General features: G+C 31.3%; 1 protein-coding gene across 1 annotated transcript; it reads right to left on the bottom strand.

The window, feature by feature from the left end:
• Positions 1 to 9422: 9422 nt before the first annotated feature.
• LOC102591507 (protein HHL1, chloroplastic) lies at positions 9423 to 12216 on the bottom strand. The gene is made up of 6 exons (XM_006341701.2): positions 11814 to 12216; positions 10648 to 10785; positions 10249 to 10335; positions 10080 to 10127; positions 9732 to 9877; positions 9423 to 9650 (listed from the first exon to the last, which is right to left on the bottom strand). The coding sequence occupies exons 1-6, from the start codon at positions 12072 to 12074 to the stop codon at positions 9638 to 9640; spliced, it is 693 nt and encodes a 230-aa protein (XP_006341763.1). The 5' UTR covers positions 12075 to 12216; the 3' UTR covers positions 9423 to 9637.
• Positions 12217 to 19340: the final 7124 nt, after the last annotated feature.

The following is a 19340-nucleotide window of genomic DNA, read 5'->3' as shown; positions in this document are numbered from 1 at the left end:
TTGAGTATCTTCAGAATCATGTATTATTATTTAATTTGTATTTTACTATTTAATATTTTATTATTTAAATATTTTATAACATTTTAATCTAGTGTAGGGGTCGAATGATAATCCAACTTTGCACTTTGGAGCTTTACACTTATAGTAATATATATGATGATGATGATATATTTGTAAATTAAAATACATTGATAGATATTTAAACTTGTTGCATGAAATGTTAGATAGGTACTAGTAAGTTAGAAGGAATACATTAACGGATATTTAAATTTGCCGCGTGAAATGTTATATAGGTATTAGTAAGTTAAAATACATTAATATATATTTAAACTTTTCGCGTGAAATTTTATTTTTACTTGATAAAGAATTGAGTGGTGTGACTCCAGAGAGAATCGATCATGCGCCAAGCATTAAGTTTAGTTATGGGTTTTCAACGATCAATTTATTATATATATTTAGTTATGGGTTTTTCAACGATTAATTTATTATATAATTAATAAATTTTTAATATAATATAATGTAATTGGACAAAATTTACCTGATTTCTAAAAATTCTTACCCAATACCATGGATCCACCTGTGTTTAAAACTCGAAAAGAAGAAGAAGAAAATTTGTATATGGCTTACTAGAAATGATAATTACCATAATAATAGAAAAGAGAAAATAAATGCTAATATTCCATACATACATGATATCGAATTTTTCTCACTCACGAACAAAAGGACCGAAAATGGTAGATGGACCTCAAGGAGAAGAGGTAGTAGTCAACATGGTAATATATATTTGCCTTTATATCCTAGAAGGCTTGATTTGAAATATGAATTTATTTCGTCTAATCTAATATTTCATTGCTCACACAAAATACATTTTATTGATGTTGACTTATATTGAAAGGACTTATAAGAATAAGATGAAGGGTACCTTACACGTGCAATTTTGATTTATATATATATATATGTATATATAATAAATTTTCATATGTTGATAGTTATAAGTAACTATTTTGTTTTATCTTTGCAGGTGTATATAGCATGAAATTGACAATGATTTATTAGCCTAAGCTAATTTTCGTACAACTTCAACAAAATACTAATTTCATTCGACGATAACCATTTGATATGTATGCAATGATAAAACAAACTGTGTAAGAAAACATTATACAATATTTGTTGATTGTGTATAATTGCCGACTATAGTATTAGAGACTGAAGTAATAGAATACAATGCTAAATAAACTTTTCTATCTCTCTTCAAAATTAAGGATAGCATTTCAACTTCACTTGATAGTAACTTTCAATGTGGTGTACTTTGCAACAACAATGAATAACAATTATACTATTCATCAATTGAGCATGTCTCATTTTCAGTGGCGGATTCAGGATTTTAAGATTGTGAGTGCTTCTTTAGCTATCAATGACAAAATATAAGAGCAAAATTTAATATTTGTGTTAAGAAAGACAATCATATTTAAATATGATTGAGAAAAAAGTCATTAAAAAATACAATAAAAATTATTATGGATAAAGAGAAAAATGAAGTGGAAATTTTTTTTTAATAAAATTTAGTTTAGAAAAAGTTAGCAAAAGGGCATAGAAGGTAAAAAGAACAATCAGCATAAAGAGAAAAATAAAATAAAAAATAAAATTGAAATAAATAAGTAGAAAGAGGAGAGAGTAGGATTAGAAACTAAAATTTATGTGCAAAGAGGGAATTTGAACTCAAGAATAAGAGCACCCACTTGTAATCACTGCGCCAACCAAGTCATTTGTACCTGGATGCTCAGGCTTTAATTTTGTTACGTTATCTCTTCATTTCTATACAAATATATATAATTTGATACGCGATTAATGGGTGCTCGAGCATCCGAAAGGCACCATGTGGGTCCGTCCCCGATCCTTCACTTTCAATTTTCGTACGATTCATTAGACTAATTCAAATATTATTTCTATTGTCTTAAATAGTTTAAATTAATTAGCATGGAATACACGTGCAATGCACGTGCCCAAGACTAGTAGATAAAAAGACTTAACCTTTACAATTTTTTGCAAAAACTGTGTTAGACAAATAAATCTCACAAGAAAGTAATATTGTAGAGATTTCGACCTAAGAAAATGTGATACTTGAAAAAACAATATACTATTCATCCCAATTTAGGTATCTTACTTTTTTTTCCATCTATTCAAGAGTGGCTCTTTTTATATTTAGTAAACTTTTCAATTTCAAATTCTACCTCGCTAATCTAATTAATAACACAAAATTGAGATCACTATACACATCTTTAATTTGATACCACAAAATTCAAAATTGATTTTTTTTCAAAAAAAATAATATTGAATGTTGAAGCTATGATTAGATGTATCCTTGACACTAGAAAAGAAAATCTAAATGTTTGTGAGTGAAAAAAATGTTCAAAGACCATTCAAACTTTAACATTTTTTTTATTTTTGGAGATTTAAGAAGAAGAAAGATTAATTGACTAACCTAGGATCTCACAACAAGAGACAGATAGGATTAGAGCAATTGAGAGAGAAAATGAGAAATGTCGTCAAAATTGATTTATACACAGCCGCACAAAATCAGAAACAAAAACTGAAATTTTCTTATTAGTTTTTTATTTTATATATATATTTTTTAAATTAAAAAAAAACAAAGCTAAGTTAGCACTCAAAAGATGAAAGCAGTACTCATATATTGCACAAAAATAACTTATCACTTAATTGAACACAACCCAATAGAGAATTCATCAAAATTAATAAGGCATAAGCATTAAAACTTTCGATAATGATGCAAGAAATAATCGCATGTCATACAATTTTATTTCTAAATTTAATGATATAAAAGGTTCAAACAAATTTCAATATTATAATATCAAAATTAAACACACATAAATTCGAGCAACTTCATGACATTGATTTTCTCTTCTTCTTTTTTTCTTCTTGTGCGTAGATGGTGTAGGGGAATGTATATAGGAGGGTTTGGTAGTAGTTAGGATAAGTGGGGAGTGTGAAAAAAAAAATTAAGTATATAAAAATTATAATAATAAAAATTAGCTAATTATTTTGAATTATTAAAAATATAAGAAAAGTTAAATAACTAATCTAAAAATATAATTAAGAGACAGTAGCTTATATAATTTATCAAATCTAAATTTAAAACAAAACATATATTTTTTGAATATTTTCTTCTCTTTTGAAGAAATTGAAAACAAAACATAACCTAAAACATGACTCTACTTTTTGTGGTTTTCAAATATTTTAAAATAAACGTACTAAAATAAGATAAGAATCAAAATATCTAATTTAAATATAAAAGAACTATTTAACCCCTAAAAATGGTTTAAAACTTTAAATTCGGTCAAAAATTACGTGTCTACAATAACTTGTCTTAAACCCAAACGATTCCCAACTTTCTAAAATAAACACCCAAATTTAGCCTCATTCGACAAATAAACACTTCAAACTTTGAGCATGCACATCTAGATATCTCAACCCACTGTATTAATGATAATATAAACACCTCCAAAATTTATGTGTAGTATCAACTATGAATGTTCATGAAACATAGCATGGATGAGTTGGAATATTTTGTTGTTAGTTGAAATCAAATTGAAATATCTAAATATGCATTCTTAGTTTTTTTTTTTTTTTTAAAAAAAGTGAATTTAACTTTCAAGCTTGGCAAACATATATACTAGTCACACAAGCCAAGAAAAGGTTTTACAAAAGAGTGGCGAAAGGCCATTATCTAGTTCTTGGTAAGCTTAATATCTATTTTCCAGTAATACATTTTTTTTCATGTTTTTTCAATCATTTCCATTCTTTTCTTGTTTCTTATTAATCTTTTTGGAGATTAGGGCTTTCCAATTTGGTGTGTGTGGTGGGGTGGGGGCAACTAATTTTACTAGTGGAGTCGGGAATTGGCAGAATGTAGGCATATCTTTACTCCAGGACTACTGTTTTCGATAAATCATTGACTTGTCCTAAAAGACTAATATTTGAGTTAAACCAACCTATTAAATAACAACATACTCATTGCAATTCCATTTGTGGGCCTAGGGAGGGTAGGATGTCGGTCTTACCCGTACGGTTGTGGGGATTGGGAGTTAGAAAGGTTATTTCCGATAAACCATCAACTCGACATAAAAGACGAAGAATTTGAAATATGGTAGCAAAATATGACAACAAAATAATAAGACAATATATCAAAAATAAACTTTGACGGCAATTTATTAATGGCAATAGCTTAATTATATTACCGTTGAATATATATTTTTAGCAGCAATTAGCACTCTTTGTGAATGTCCCTAAAGCCTATAGTGATATTGAATCCAATGACAATTAACTAATGTCGGTAAAGACTTTAGCACTCTATCAATATATATATTTAATTTATTGTCATTAAAAGTTATTTTTGTTGTAGTGACATATGAGTAGCATAGTGTAGTATATATAGAAGAAAAAGAACACAGGTGGAACCATATTTAGAGTATTTTCGACACTACTCCTTTTGTTTTTTGGAGCTAACATTCGGGTTGGGGAATTAATTGGGTGCTTTTAACCTGTTAATAAACAGAACTTAAACTCCCTTGGTTTTATTTTATTTGGTCTATATATTAGAAATAGATGTTTCATTTAATTTGTCTAATTATTTTAGCGAATTAAGAAAATTTTATTACTTTTTTTCAAATGATATCCTTAGTATTAAGTTACTACATAAAGTAATAGTAGTAGTCAAATTTAGATCAATTGCAAATTGTAATAATCATTAATAAGATTAGTTTAATAAAATAAAACAGATCAACAAGATCAAGTACTATAAAACGAAAAAAATAATTTCGAACTCACAAAATTCATTGTGTGTCCTTAAAAATTGGATATTCAAAATGATGGTATATATTCAATGTTACTATAACTTACACCATGATCATCAAAAAAAGTGGTACAGTGGATGAGATTGTTTCTCAATCTCGAGTTTGAATACAGATATCGAACACCAAAAGAAAAATAATAAAAATTAGGCGTGTCAAATGGGCGGGTTGGGTTGAAATTAGAGATATTAAAAGGGAAAATTGTACATAATGGCAAACTATTAATTCAAATTAAATGGTATAACCACACTTTGATTTAATTGTGCCCTGTAGCAAACTGTTTGACAGTCGCCTCTCTCCCTCAAACTCTCGCTCGCTATCTCTGTCGCTCGCCTCTCTCGCTTTATACAAACAGAAATGTAAAATTGTGTTTCCGTTTGTATAAAGCGAGAGAAAATTGTATATACACATGCAAATACATATATCTTCGTCCTATACACTTATAATTATACAATACAAATATTCCCCTATCCAGTTCTCTTTTGCCTTTCTCTCTTTCTCGCTTTATACAAACACATATTATACAAAATACAATGTATAATTTATGTTTGTATAAAGCGAGAGAGAGAGAACGATATTTGATATACAAACGTTTTATTTCGATTCAATTGTATACAAATTCAAATTTTATACAAATATACAAACACATAAAATTAAATTGAGAAACTCTTAACGATTTATACAAACGAGAGGCTGACAACAATTTATACAAATGGCCTGTCAGCGAAATTATACAAATATGAAGAGGAGCCAACAAATTATACAATTGCTTCTTTTATATATATGTATAGCGAAATAGCCTAGTCATAATGTTTGTTATGGAGCGCAATTATGCAAACTTTGATATAACATACAAATATGAATTTTGTGTTTGCTATATGTGAAAGTTGCTCATATTAAAATGGGCTGAATAGAAATTGGGTTGGATTCTGACCCACCCAAATTTACTTTGGGCTCAAATGGGCTTAAAAGCAGGTTGGGTCTTGACCCGCTTAATCTCAAAAAAATTAGGGTAAATTTTAGGAATCACATAGTTTTAGTATGAAATTACAATCTATCCCTCTTTAGTTTGTAATTACATTAATCCTTTAAAAAGTAACACAAACCGGATACATATTTTGTAGCTCGGATACATTAAAGAGTATCTCGGCTACATTATAGCATAAACCAAATACATAATATGTAGCTCGGATACATTAAAAACTAGTTCGGATACATTATAAAATAAACCGGATACATTAAATACTGGCTCAGATACATTAATATGTAGCTCGGATACATTAAAGAAATAAGGGATTTTAGAGGTTTTTAGAAATAGAAGGGGATATTAGAAATAAGGGAAACATAAGACGTGTATTTCAGTAATTTTTCCATAATTTTAATATATTGTTATTTCAATTTTATAACCACAATTTGAATTTCAACGCAAGAATTTAAAAATAAAAAAAACAAATTGGAGATTAAATTGTGCTCAATTAAGGATGCTCTTAAATGAGTAAAGGCTTGAATGAGTCGAGATTGAACCCAATTCAAATTATCTCAAGCCTAATTCTTAAAATTCAGAACGAATTAGACGGGTTACTTATAATTGGGCTCATTTTTTACACCTCTAATAAAAATAGAATTTTACACCAGGAATAATCATGTAAAGATCTCAATTTTAACTATATTGCATTATAAGAGATTTGTAAAAAGATTGAGCAAATCTCTATACAAAAAAAGTGTTCTTAATTGACTAATTACTTTCCATAAATCAAAGATTTCTTTGACCAAATTTAATTTCAAGATTTTGTTATATAAACTGTTCCAATGGAGAATAACTTTCTCCTATGGAAGGGAAATTAGTAGGTTGGTTCTCCTATATATTTTATCGAAATAAGTAATTTTATTTCATTTAATTTATTGCATTATTTTTTGCATGAAACAAAAATATCCCTTAAATGAACATTTTTAGGTGATTTCAGAATTTTAAAATAGTGTATCACCTATAAATTATATTATCATACGAAATTGTTATATTTTACTTTCAAACTAAGTACCAAGTAAAAGGTTTTAAAAAATGACTACACCTTTAAGTATGTAAAATTGACATGAAAATATAATGAATGTGCTATAAAATAATTAATAGTTAAAAGTAAAATTTTAATACCAGCAATAATACAAGTAACAAAACTAATTAAGATAAATTTGGAAAGGGTACAATAAAATTTACTCAAATATTAGTGACTAAATAGTATTGATTCTTACATGAGTAATTATGTAAAGATCCCAATTTTTAAATATTTCATGATACGAAATTTGGAAGAGAATTTGAGCAAATCTCTATTTAAAGAAGGGATATTTATTTGACTAATTACTTCCCACAAACCAAACAATTTCTCTAAATCATATCTAATTTCAAGATTTGATGACGAAAAAAATTCCAATAAACTTTATTTTGTATTTATAGAAAGAAAATTAGCGATTAATGAACTAACTATTATATATAATGTGGTAAACATCAACACTCTAAAGTAAAAAAAAAACAATTATTTTATACAATATGGCCAAGACTTTGGTGACTTTGCTTTTGGTAGTCTCATTCTTGATTATTTCACAAGGTTAATACATGATCATCTATGTTCCTCTCTTTTTCTATATCTCTATATGTATTATACAATCACTTATATATAGAAAATTTAAACATAAATTATACCTCATTAAGGTTTAATTATGATGTGATTTTGAGTAAAAGAAAAAAAGTTTTAAGAAGTTTTTTTCAAGTGATGATGGATTTTCCCAAATAACATGGCGGATCTAGGCTATAATAACATGTGTAGTTGCGTGTAATGCTTTGTAATCACACGATATATATGTGGAGATGCAAGAAAATTAGATTTTATCTATACCTAATTAATTCTATCACATTATGTTGTTGATGTTATATATTGGTCTTTGCATCAATTTTTTTTTTCTTTTTTATTACTATTTTGATTCGCTTCACTTGAGTCGAGAATATCTCTGAAACAGTCTCACTAACAAACTTTGTTATGTTCAGATATGGTGACAGGACGAATATGTGATTGTCAGACTAGTCAAGATTGTGATTTCTTGAAATGTCAAGATGCGCTTGGAACTTGTGTTGGTGGGGTTTGTGTATGTTTAGCACATTCCAACACATATTCCACAAATCATGAAGGTCCCTCCTTTCTCTTACTTTATTTTATCGTAACTTTTGTCTCGTGAAAAAAAAGGAGGTTATCTTAAAATAAAATGTATACTTGTATACTCCATCCTTGGAAAATGTCTACTTGAATTACATTTTTTTTTTGAAAGTTTAAGCCACACTTTACAAGTGTAGTTAAAAGCATAAAACATTATAGACATATACTCTAATTAATTGTGGTTTGTAAAACTTTTTTTCTATTTCAATATATATGTATGATTCACTATTTCATTACTAAAAAATAAGATTTAACAATGAATAAATTATGTAGTTGTAGTAAAACTCATCACTAAATCAAATTAATAATGAATTGTTGAAAAAATATATGTTAGCTATGAACAATTTAGTAACAGAATTAATTTCTTCTTTTTGTAACAATTGTTACTAGAATCATGACAAATATTGAATATTTCGTGTGCTTTCTTTCTGAAAAACCTTAGCTTATTTAATTTTTTAGCTTATGTTCTCACCTAATAATGATTGATTAAACATGAACGAATTGAGTATTTTATCTATTTTTATTTACCTCATTTCCAACCTGCACGTATTTTATCTGATCCGTCTGTTTGCCGCTCCTAACTATATGTTAATGAATTTTGTCATCTTCAGAAGGAATAATGGAAGAATGCCCAAATCCATGTCAGAGTAGAGAAGAATGTGATTTTTTGAAATGTGAAATGGGTTTTCCAACTTGTGTTGATGGAAACTGTGTATGTTTATGAGTGACTAATTACATCTTTATTCCATTTAAGAACAAGTTAAATGCAATTATAAATTACATTACTTTGTTGCATTATGATTATAATTTTGTTTTCTATTTTTAGAAGATCTTTAGTGTTTGATGAATTTATTTTATTAGTGGAGGGGCATCATTTATTGAGTTCTTATAAAATGTTGCACTAAAGAGGACTTCATAATTAATTCAAAAAAGCTTTCTTTTACACAATGTCTCAAATCTCAATGTGTGTTTGAATTCTTGATCTTTTCATATGTTTAGTGTATTCTCTCGAGTTATTTTTGAATTTTTGTGAGTGATTTAGAGTGAAATAAAAATAATTTTAATTTCATGATCAAACCATCACTTAATTATTTTTTCTGTTCAATCATATACCCTCCTCCTTCCATCTCACTTAATTCTCATACAAAATCACTTAATATTCACAACATGTTAGCACAAAATCACTTTTATATGACCTAGTTTTAAACAAAAAATTACTTACAAATGTAAAGGGAGCGCCTTATCCCCAATGTGGGACTTCCTGGCGTGAATCCGAATTTAGTCGGGCTCCAATGTGGGTACCGGACACCGGATGGAAAACCAAAAAAAGAAAGTAAAGGGGACAAATCCATAGATTATAACATATTTCACATTAACAAAAGACTTGCTCATACATTTATCTAACCAAATTGAGGTTATTTAACAAAATTTTCCAGTAGCGTTTTTCGAGTATATTACAATCTAATCAATCAAAAACATGAAAAATCAAAGGGCTGAAAACTTTTTGTTTAACAAGTATGCTTTGAAGTATAGTTCCTCAGTTTCCTCGTCTGTGGGAGCTTGTTTTCACTTCTTCGCCCTGCTAAGTTAAGAATGTTTAGTTACATACAGTATGTCACAAAGAACGTAACGACAATCATCTAAGTTATGCCCGACTTACGTTGTTTTATCTTTGGATCCTTCTTTTGGTGTATCTTCCTCTGATGACTCTGGAAGAGCTGTCAGCTTACCAAATGACTCCTTAGCGTCTCCGAAGAAATCCTTCACCTTATCAACAACTGTTTTAAGCTTATCTGGGGTCGGAAGCTGAAAGGTTCAAATGAAGATTAGGAAGATGTCATCTAGCCGAAAAGCATAATAACGTGCTACTATAACACTAAGCAGATAACAAACAAGGTACAGATCATTATCTGTTCTCAAGATTTTGTTTATTTTCTAATGGTTTAGAATATCCAACCATCTATAATTGTTGTATACAAAAACGTTAGAACGGATGTCAGTTTCATACCTCAATCACATCTGAGGTCGAAAGGGCAGCCCTCAAATTGTTATTCTCCTGCATATCAGACAGATTTTTAAGAAAATGAGCTCTTTCTTTTACAAGTGTCTTACGAATTAGCAAGAATGCAAAATAAAACAAAGAATCAAATAAACGGTGCAGAGAATTAGAATATTACAACAAGTTTGTATCCATATCTAAATTCTGTGGCAGACTTCAATACACGATGCTGTTTCATTGCCAATTTCTGTATTTCCTTCTCATCCTGTTCCATAGAAAGAAAGTTAAAGCATCCCAGTAACAATATACCACAAAATTAGCGTAAATAAACATTGCTATAATGTCAGGCGTACAGGCGTGTAGGCCTTGATCATTTACTCATCTTTCTGGTACATTGTAAATTTCAAGGTAGGATCAATATGAATGCTTTGCCTTGTTATGAACTCTCAGACTATGAGGTGGGCTTCCGTGATCAGTTTCTTTTGGGTATTAATTCATTTACAACTACGTAGAATGATTTCAGAATACTCATCTATTAGGAACAGGCGTGCTTGACTGACAAATCACAGGCACTTACATTGTAAATCACTGCTGCGAGATTCCTAGCTAGAGTATCTTTGTATATATATTTCCCAAGGAAGTTGTCTTTGGCAGCAACCATAATTTTTGCAGTCGTGCCACCTGTTACGATATTGAGGGGGTACCAAAGATAAACCTGCCCAAGGAATATAAAAAAAACAAGAATCAGAATTTCCGCAAGCTTGATGTAGATCAATAAGATCTTCAGTTAGTTTATGTGAATGAAGAAATAAGAACAAAGAGATAAAGTTTAAAACTTTAAATGAGCTGTGGAGCTTCCTATGTTCATTTCAAAGTCGATTCCATTTGACCTTATTAAGGTAGCAATGAAGGATGGTGAGTTAAGATGATTACAGAGGAATGTGAGGATTAACTAGTTGACGCCTACTTAAGCGTACAAATATTTTTCTATGAAAAGATTCAGTACCCTTAACTAATCATATTAAACTAGTTATATCAGTTGATTTCAAATCCATCACTCTAACTTCCACATACGATTTGATTATTCAGACTCAAATCTTGCTTCTAGTTTTGGATAATAGCACACATACAAGTCTAGCCTTTTCTCCCAAGCGTCAGAAAATGGACATTTGTCTATTCCATCTCAAAGATAGCTCATAAGTTAAGGATTGTCGAAAACCCAACAATTCCCTGCCTCAACAAACGTGTGATACTTAGACTTAAAGAGTGGACATCTAGAGCACGAACAACATAACAAGAGGCCCAACATTGGGTAAACAAAGAATTGAGATTGATCTGGCTCTAATATCATGCAAAAATAAATAAATATTGGGCTTACATCAACTTAAAAGCTAGCTCATGAGCTGAAGATTGATAAAGACAACAACTCATTCCCTCAACCAATTAACAAGAAGAATGCCAAAGGCACAAACTTTACTCACCCAATTGACAAAAAACACACTAATCTTTACCAGCTATAAGCTCAAACTACATCAAAATAAAGTAGGTACTTACTTAATAAATACAACAACAATTTTATCCTTTTACTCTTATTTTCTTTTAAAAATTGGGGTTAGGGGAGCGAATTAGAAGGTGGGAAATAGAACACTCACCAACGTAACCAATCAACTGAGCTACTGAAACTCCGCAAAAAAATTGTATTGATTAAAGTAAGTAAATATGAAAGATATAAAGAGAACTAACATTAGCCATTCGTATAAAAATAACGAATTTAGGGTTTCCATCATCTTCAATCTTGGGCATAGGAGGAGCCATACGTTGGTACTGACGAGCAGCCATACCTCCTTTCCTTCCTTTTGCTTCAACCACTAACAATTTTCTCTTCTGGGTTGTTCTTCTTGTTGTGGAAACAACTGAATGTTTAAGCAGTGAAAAATCTTCATGGTTTCTTGAATTTGAAAGGGGTAATCTAACCAATGGATTCAAAGACATAGCCACTTCCATTGCCCCTTTCTTTCTATTTTTTTTTCTGCTACTAAGAGTGAGTTTTTGAGGTGTTTTTGCAAGGTGGATAGAGAGAAATCACTACTACTCTTTGTGAGTTGGGAGATTCTTGGATTACCTTATCCACAAAATTTCTTCTTCTAATTTTTTTGTTTTTGTTTTGGAAAATGAAAGCTATTACTAGTAATAAATATGTGCCATACACGTGGCATGCTAACTTTGTTGTGATTCATTTTTAAATTAATAATCTCATATTTATAGTATTTTACAAGTTTAAAATAAAATTATTATAAGAGTAGTTTGAAGAAAAAAGGGCGGGGATAGAGAAACAACTTTAAAAATGGGTTAAAGATTTAATTTCAAAAATATTTTCGTTAATATAAAGCTAAGCTATTTGTATTAAAAAAATGGATAGAGACCAAACCTAATAAGTTTTTGAATACTTAAAGGACTAAAATTGGTAAGTTTATAGTTAAAGGACTAAACTCGGTAAGTATATAGTTAAGGGACCAAAGCTGATAAGTTTTTAAATAGTTAAAGGACTAAATTCGTTAATTGTATAGTTGAGGGTCTATTTCAGACCTACTCTTATAATTAAGGGACTATTTATGTCATTTTCTCTAATAAAGAGGAAGGTCTAGTATGTAATATCCCGCCTTCGAAAGAGCTAAATTGGGAAAGCACTAAATTGGAAATAGCTATATTGAAAATTTTGCAAAGTTATGCCGAGTTATGAGTTTTGGGTCAACTTCAAACGACCATAACTTTCGGTGCAGGATGAGTTAGGTGACCCATAAGATATCAAATAAAAGGTCTTGGAATCTTCTTTCCAACGCCGCCGAGTTTGGATGAGGGAGATATGGCCATTTGAAATTTGTCTGTCCAGTTAAGGAAAGTTACCTGAACTAGTGAGGGTATATTGGTCTTTTCCTTACCCCATCAGCTTAAAATGAAATTAGTATTATTTTTGGGGTCAAAACCGATTAAGTTCAGTTTTACCAATCCTAGATACACTTAGGGTTTTGAGAAGAGTTCAAGGAAAGGAGAAAAGTTCAAGGCGTTCGTCAGGATTCGTAAGATTTTTCGAGGATGTTTGCCAAATTAAGGTATTTAAGTTTTCATAGTGTTGGGTTCGTTCTCTCACACGCCAATCATGATTTATATATTCGAATTCGTCCATAAATATTGAAAGATTTAAGTTCTTGATGAGTGTTCTTGATGTGTTGCTTTCGTTCTTGAATTAGGACGAGTTTGATAAGTTCTTGAGATAAATGTATTGAGTTAAGGGTTGTTTTTTAGTAGCTCCCCATGTACTTGTAGTGGGTAATTAAATCTAAGGAAAAATTGAGGAAAATAATCGATTCTAGGCGAGTTAGGGTCAGAAAACGAGAGAGAAAATTCGTCGGGAAGTTCTGGGGAGAGGCTGGGGCGGTGCGCCCTAGATGAACCAGATTAGTGTCTTTGAACTTCAGGGGCTCGCCCCGCACCAGCAATGCGCTCGGGTCGTTTGCCCCCACCCTTTTCCCGTCGTTTTATCTGTTTAAGTTCTTTTAAAGTATACCTTTGCTCCGTATTGATTCTAATCACTCTAAACTACATCTAAACATCAAAAGATCATTCATAACATGAATCATAACCTTGAATTCATAATTCATATTCAAGGTAGAGTTAAGCGTTAAGTTTTGAGAGTTCTTCCGAGTCATTTTGAGAAGTCTTTTACAATTTCTTTAAACTTGTTTTAAGACATGGGTACTTGAGTATGAGGATGAGTAAAGTTGAGTTCATTTTCTAAAATGAATATACGGGGACTAAGTATTCCCAAGAGTAAATCCTTTTACTTTTAAAATGAGGAGGAAACTGAGATTTTCAAATGAGTTATGAGGATTTTTGAGTACTATCTCTTTTTAGAGAAATCTTTTGAGTAATAATCTCAAAGTTAAGGATGAGGAAATGTTTTCTTTAAAACATATGAGCTAAGTTATATTTTGGGAGTAGTATTGAACACATATATGAGGGAGATTTCAAACAACTCATAGCCCCCATAAACCATGTAACCAATGTGGGTAGAAAGGGTCATACTTTTTAGATGATTACTTTTCACTTTTAAGCATAGACTAGTGGATCCACTTAGTTGAGGAGTTCTACACCCCGGCAAGGTATAGGATAGTTCTGAAAGCGTAGACGAGACGTTGTATCATCACATAGCTCATAGTGATGGTTGTCGGTCAGAGAATCTCCCAAACAGAGTTTATTTTATATTTTTACATACAAACTGAGTTATATTGTATTTTTAAATATATTGAGTTGTTATCTACTGTCACACCCCGAGCCTACACCTTGGATATGGTCGGCACTCGAAGACTATTGCTAGCCCCAAGCAAACCCTTGGCCTAACTTACTTAACTCAGCGGAAGACAACATTCATATCTATAATGATCAATGAACTTAACTGAACTGAATAATGAAATAACTGAGAATGTTTAAAGGTTAAACATTCAACTTGGCCAAAAGTGGCAACCCAAGTCTTGACAATAAGAAATGATAATGAAAAGACTCAAAGGACTAACATCTGACTGTCTATGAAACCTCTAATAACAATTGAGATGGATGTTGGGACAGACCCCACAACATCCTAATAAACTAAACTAGCAAGCAATGAAATGGATCCTCTGAAAAGCAATGAGGCTCACCAACAGACTCTGAACTGCTCATTGGTTCAACGATGCATCGGAATGCCGATCCTAGTTACCTGTGTCTGCATCATAAGATGATGCAGGCCAACTGGCATCAGTACATTCAATGTATGAGTATGCGAGTTGGAAAGCTAAAACAACATATGCTAGAAAGAATCTGAGAGTAACACTTACCTTGGCTCTTCTCAACTCATGAATACTTAACTGAACTCATTTCAATATAAAGCAGTTTAAAACAAGTGCAATATAAAGAAAAAATGTTTAAAAACATGATGTCAACACTGTGTATATACAAGGATACAACATAACTCTGGAATGTATGTAAAAATACAATAAACTGATGTATATAACAATATCATAACTTCTGTCGGAGTTTCTCTAACTGACAACCGTCACACAAAAGCTATAGTGATGATACAATGATCTACCTCACGCTGCCAGCACATCCTATACCCGGCCAAAGGTATAGGACCTAAACTGCCTAATGGATTCCACTAGTCTATTGCATAAAAGATTCATCTAAAAAGTATGACCCTTTTCTACCCATGGTGGCTACATGGTTCTATGGTGAAGTGAGTTATTTGAACTCATGTTCGTCCCCAATTCGGTGTTCAATACTACTCCTAAAATATACTGGCTCCTATGTTTTAAAAACATAGTTTTTCTGTGATTTGAGATTAGTTCTCAAAACATAGCTCAAAAGCTATCCTGGAAATCTCAGTTTCCCTTCTTGCTTCATTTAGAAAGCTATTACTCTTTTTTGAAAACTAGCCCGAAGGCTCTTTGGAAATCTCAGTTTCCGTTCTTATTAAAATGTGAAAACATTTTTAAATATCTTTGGGAATACATAGTCCCCATATACTTCTTTGAAGAGAAGATCTTCAACTTTACATCTTTACTGAACTCAAAACTTAAGTCTTAAAACAAAGTTAGAACATTTGTGAAAAACTCTTGGAAAACTTTAAGAACTTATCTTAACTTGACCATTGACTTCTCTTGACTTTGACATTAAGTGCTCTTGACTTGACTCTTAACTGATCCTTGAATTGAATTATGGATTCAAGGTTCATGATATCACGTTTATGGATGATTTCATGATGTTTAGATGTACCTTAGAGTGTTGGAATCAACTTAGAAACATAGGTACATTGCTAGAGAACAAGTACGAAAAGGTGGAGAACAAATGGGGAGAACTGGCGTCCCTAGCGCTCTGAGAGGCGCGGGGTGCCAGCCTCAAACTTCAGAGGACCTGCTCGGGCACGCTGGCTGGCGCGTCACTCCAAGGGGTAAACTTTAGAGCCCCTTTTGGGGGGCGCTGGCTGGCGCGACGCTCCATCCCCTTCCCCAGGTGTTTGACGATTTTTCTTCTCCGTTTTACAACTCTAAACTTCAATGGTTCTTTTCCCAAACACTTAGGATCATTTACACCCTCAATATATAATAGATTCAAACCAAAATTTCACCCGGAAACATGAATCAAATCGCAAGAAACTTCAATGAACACAACCCACAAGAATTCAAGAAAAACCTTCAACAATGTTCATCAAGAACTCAATTTCTAAACTTTCAAAGACTAAAATACACTGAATTAAATCATAATTGGCGCGTGGGTGAACTAACCCAACGCTATGTGATCTCACATACCTTGTAGGGATTACCCCCGACGAATTCCACCAGCCAAATTTCGACGATCTTGGCGATTCTTGATTTCTCTTTTCCTTTCTCTTCTTTTCTCTTTTCTCCAAGCCCTAACGCGAAAATTCTAATTTTTTCTAAACTGACCAAAATATGGTTTTACCCCAATAAATATCCTAAAATGATTTAGAGTAATTAGGTATGGAAAAGATTAAATTACCCTTCCAAACCCGGATTAGACTATCCTTAATCCAACAGCCCAACTTCCAAAGGGCATAACTTACTCATACGAACTCGAAATCGCGCAAAATCAGCGAAGATCATTCCAAGGGATGTCCAACCATATCTGGAAGTACACCTAACTTCTCCTTATCTAGGAGTTATAGTCGTTTAAAGTTGACCAAAACTCATTTTTTTTCTAACTTGACAAAATTTCCAGATTTTCATTCTTTCCAAAAATGACTATTTCAACTTCTTAGGTTCTTCCTAGTTATTTCAAATTGTGAGATGTTACATCTACTATTTTAAAAGCTTTTCTTTATATTGCATCTTTATCACTACTTTATATTGAAATGAGTTGAGATTGAGTTGCGGTTGAGTGAGTTGAGACGAGGTAAGTATTTCTTCAGTTCCAGTTCAAGCTTATGTCATGCTTTAGTTTTCTTCTTACATGCTCGTACATTCCATTTACTAATGTCATTTGTCCTGCATCTTTCATGATGCAGATACAGGTAACCAAGATCATCAACCAGTGTTCCGTTGATCCAGTCGAATTTCAGATTTGTTTGGTGAGCCTCCTTGCTTTCGGAGGATCCCCTCTTTAAATTTTTCCAGTATTTAATTTGTTAGGATGATCGGGGTCTTGTACCGACATCCCTCATAGTATTAGAGACTTCATAGATAGATAGATTGATAGTATTAGTTCATGAGTCTTTTTCATTTCCGCTGCTTAATGTTTAAATATTTGAGTTGCCACTTTTTTCCAGTGAATGTTTTATTTCTAAAATATTTCGAGTTCACTTTTTGACAGTTGAGTAAAGTTACTTTTAAAAGTTCTTTTATTTCTAAGTAAGTCTTCCTCTAAGAGTTGAGCCAGGTCAAGGGTTAGTTTGGGGCCAGCAATGGTCTCGAGTGTCGTCTACATTCAGGGTGTAGGCTCTGGGCGTGACATAGTACGTAACAATTCGTTGCGACTTTAAGTAGATATGCTACCATTTGATCCTACTAATATTTACAAATTGTGTGTCGTATTATCATGTTTGATGTTGAATTGACAAAATGATTTGAGAGACTCTTGTACTTGACTTTGTTTCCCCTACTCATTACATTGTTAACAGAAAATGACTTCAACAATTGAGACACTACAAGACGAGCAATCATGGTGAAGAAGAAAAAATTAGAACCAGCAAAAAATTGAAGAAAAACAGTTGACTAGATTTGTTCGAGCTGAAGAACAAGAGTAATGGTAGAAACGAAAAAGATAAATTAAGCAAAAATCGAGTGAGGCTTGAAAAAACTAACATTTTTAACAAGTATGATGTTGAAATAATTGGAAAAGAAGATTGGTTTTATAATGATCAAATGTGATCATTTTTATCTTTTAAGAAAGCCCTCGCGCTCCTAAAATGAGTGTATCATACACACATTGGTTGATTATGTCACGTGATATGTCAAGTAAAATAAATAAATAAAAATATTATGTTCTAATGAAATTAAGTGTTCAGTTGGCAGAGTGATGAGTAAAAGTATCCAACTAACAATGGAGTCAAGTACAAGGATCTCTAAGGTCATTTCACCAATTTGATCTTCTACTAGTTAATACCTCAATTGCTTTAATTTGTTTATTTGATTTTATTTTAAAAAATTGGTTGATATAATATAAAATATTTTAATGGATATCAAAAAAATTTAAAACTACATTGATAAGCTTGAAGAACAAAGGAGTTTTATTAATTTGTCAAAATAATTTAAAATTGTGATTGGGAGTCGTTGAATTTGTATTGGTGAACTCGTGGTTGAAATTTTAGATAAAATCAGTAGAATTTCATTTATTTGGCGTGAATTTGGTGCTCAAATTTTGAGCAAATATGAAGAATGTAGCTATTTAATTTTTGTCAGAATTTGCAAAAATGGCATATTTAATTTATTTTTTAATATTAAATTTTTTACATGCCATTAAATCTATTGAATTAAATACAAACTAATCGACTCAGAAAGATTTTTAAATATTGTGTTTTAATGAAATTAAGAATTCAATTTATTTAATGACGAGTAAGAGGATCCAACTGACAAATTGAGTCAAGTATAAAAGCCTCCTAGATCATTCTTCTATCTTAAATTCATCTTATTGTATTATCTGACATGTGGTATCAGAGCTGAAAAAATATAATTTAGAATTAGAATCTCATGATTAATAAAGATAAAGTTTTCATAATCTCGATTTTGATTGTTGTAATTTCATATTGAAATATTTGAAAATTAGAATTGAACTTAAATGTTTGTGTTCTTCTCGATGAGACCTTCAATTTGATAGTTTTAACTACAAATAATATGTCTACTATGAATTGATTCAACTGTGGATGTTTTATTTCAGTTAACTTCCTAACGTATATGTATCTCTCTAATATATTTCTTAAATATTGTACTAACGTATTTTCTAAAGATTGTAAACGGATGGTTTGTACATACTATATGTAACATCCGACAATTTAAAATGAATATGAAGAAGCTTGAAATGGGAAGTAGTCATTTTTGGAAAAAAATTCAGAATCTGGAAATTCGGCCAAGTGTGGAAATTAGTGAGTTTTTGGCCAACTTTGAGCAGTCATAACTCCTAGATCAGGATGATCCAGGAGTAGTTCCAGTTATGTTTGGAAAGCCCTTGGAACGATCTTTCCAACGCCACCGAGTTTGCTCGATTCCGAGTTCGTATGAGCGA

Source organism: Solanum tuberosum, unplaced genomic scaffold, assembly GCF_000226075.1.
Source record: "Solanum tuberosum cultivar DM 1-3 516 R44 unplaced genomic scaffold, SolTub_3.0 scf00027, whole genome shotgun sequence".
Classification (NCBI taxonomy): domain Eukaryota; kingdom Viridiplantae; phylum Streptophyta; class Magnoliopsida; order Solanales; family Solanaceae; genus Solanum; species Solanum tuberosum.
The sequence above is the reverse complement of the archived record's forward strand: the minus strand, read 5'-3'. Positions and strand labels throughout refer to the sequence as shown.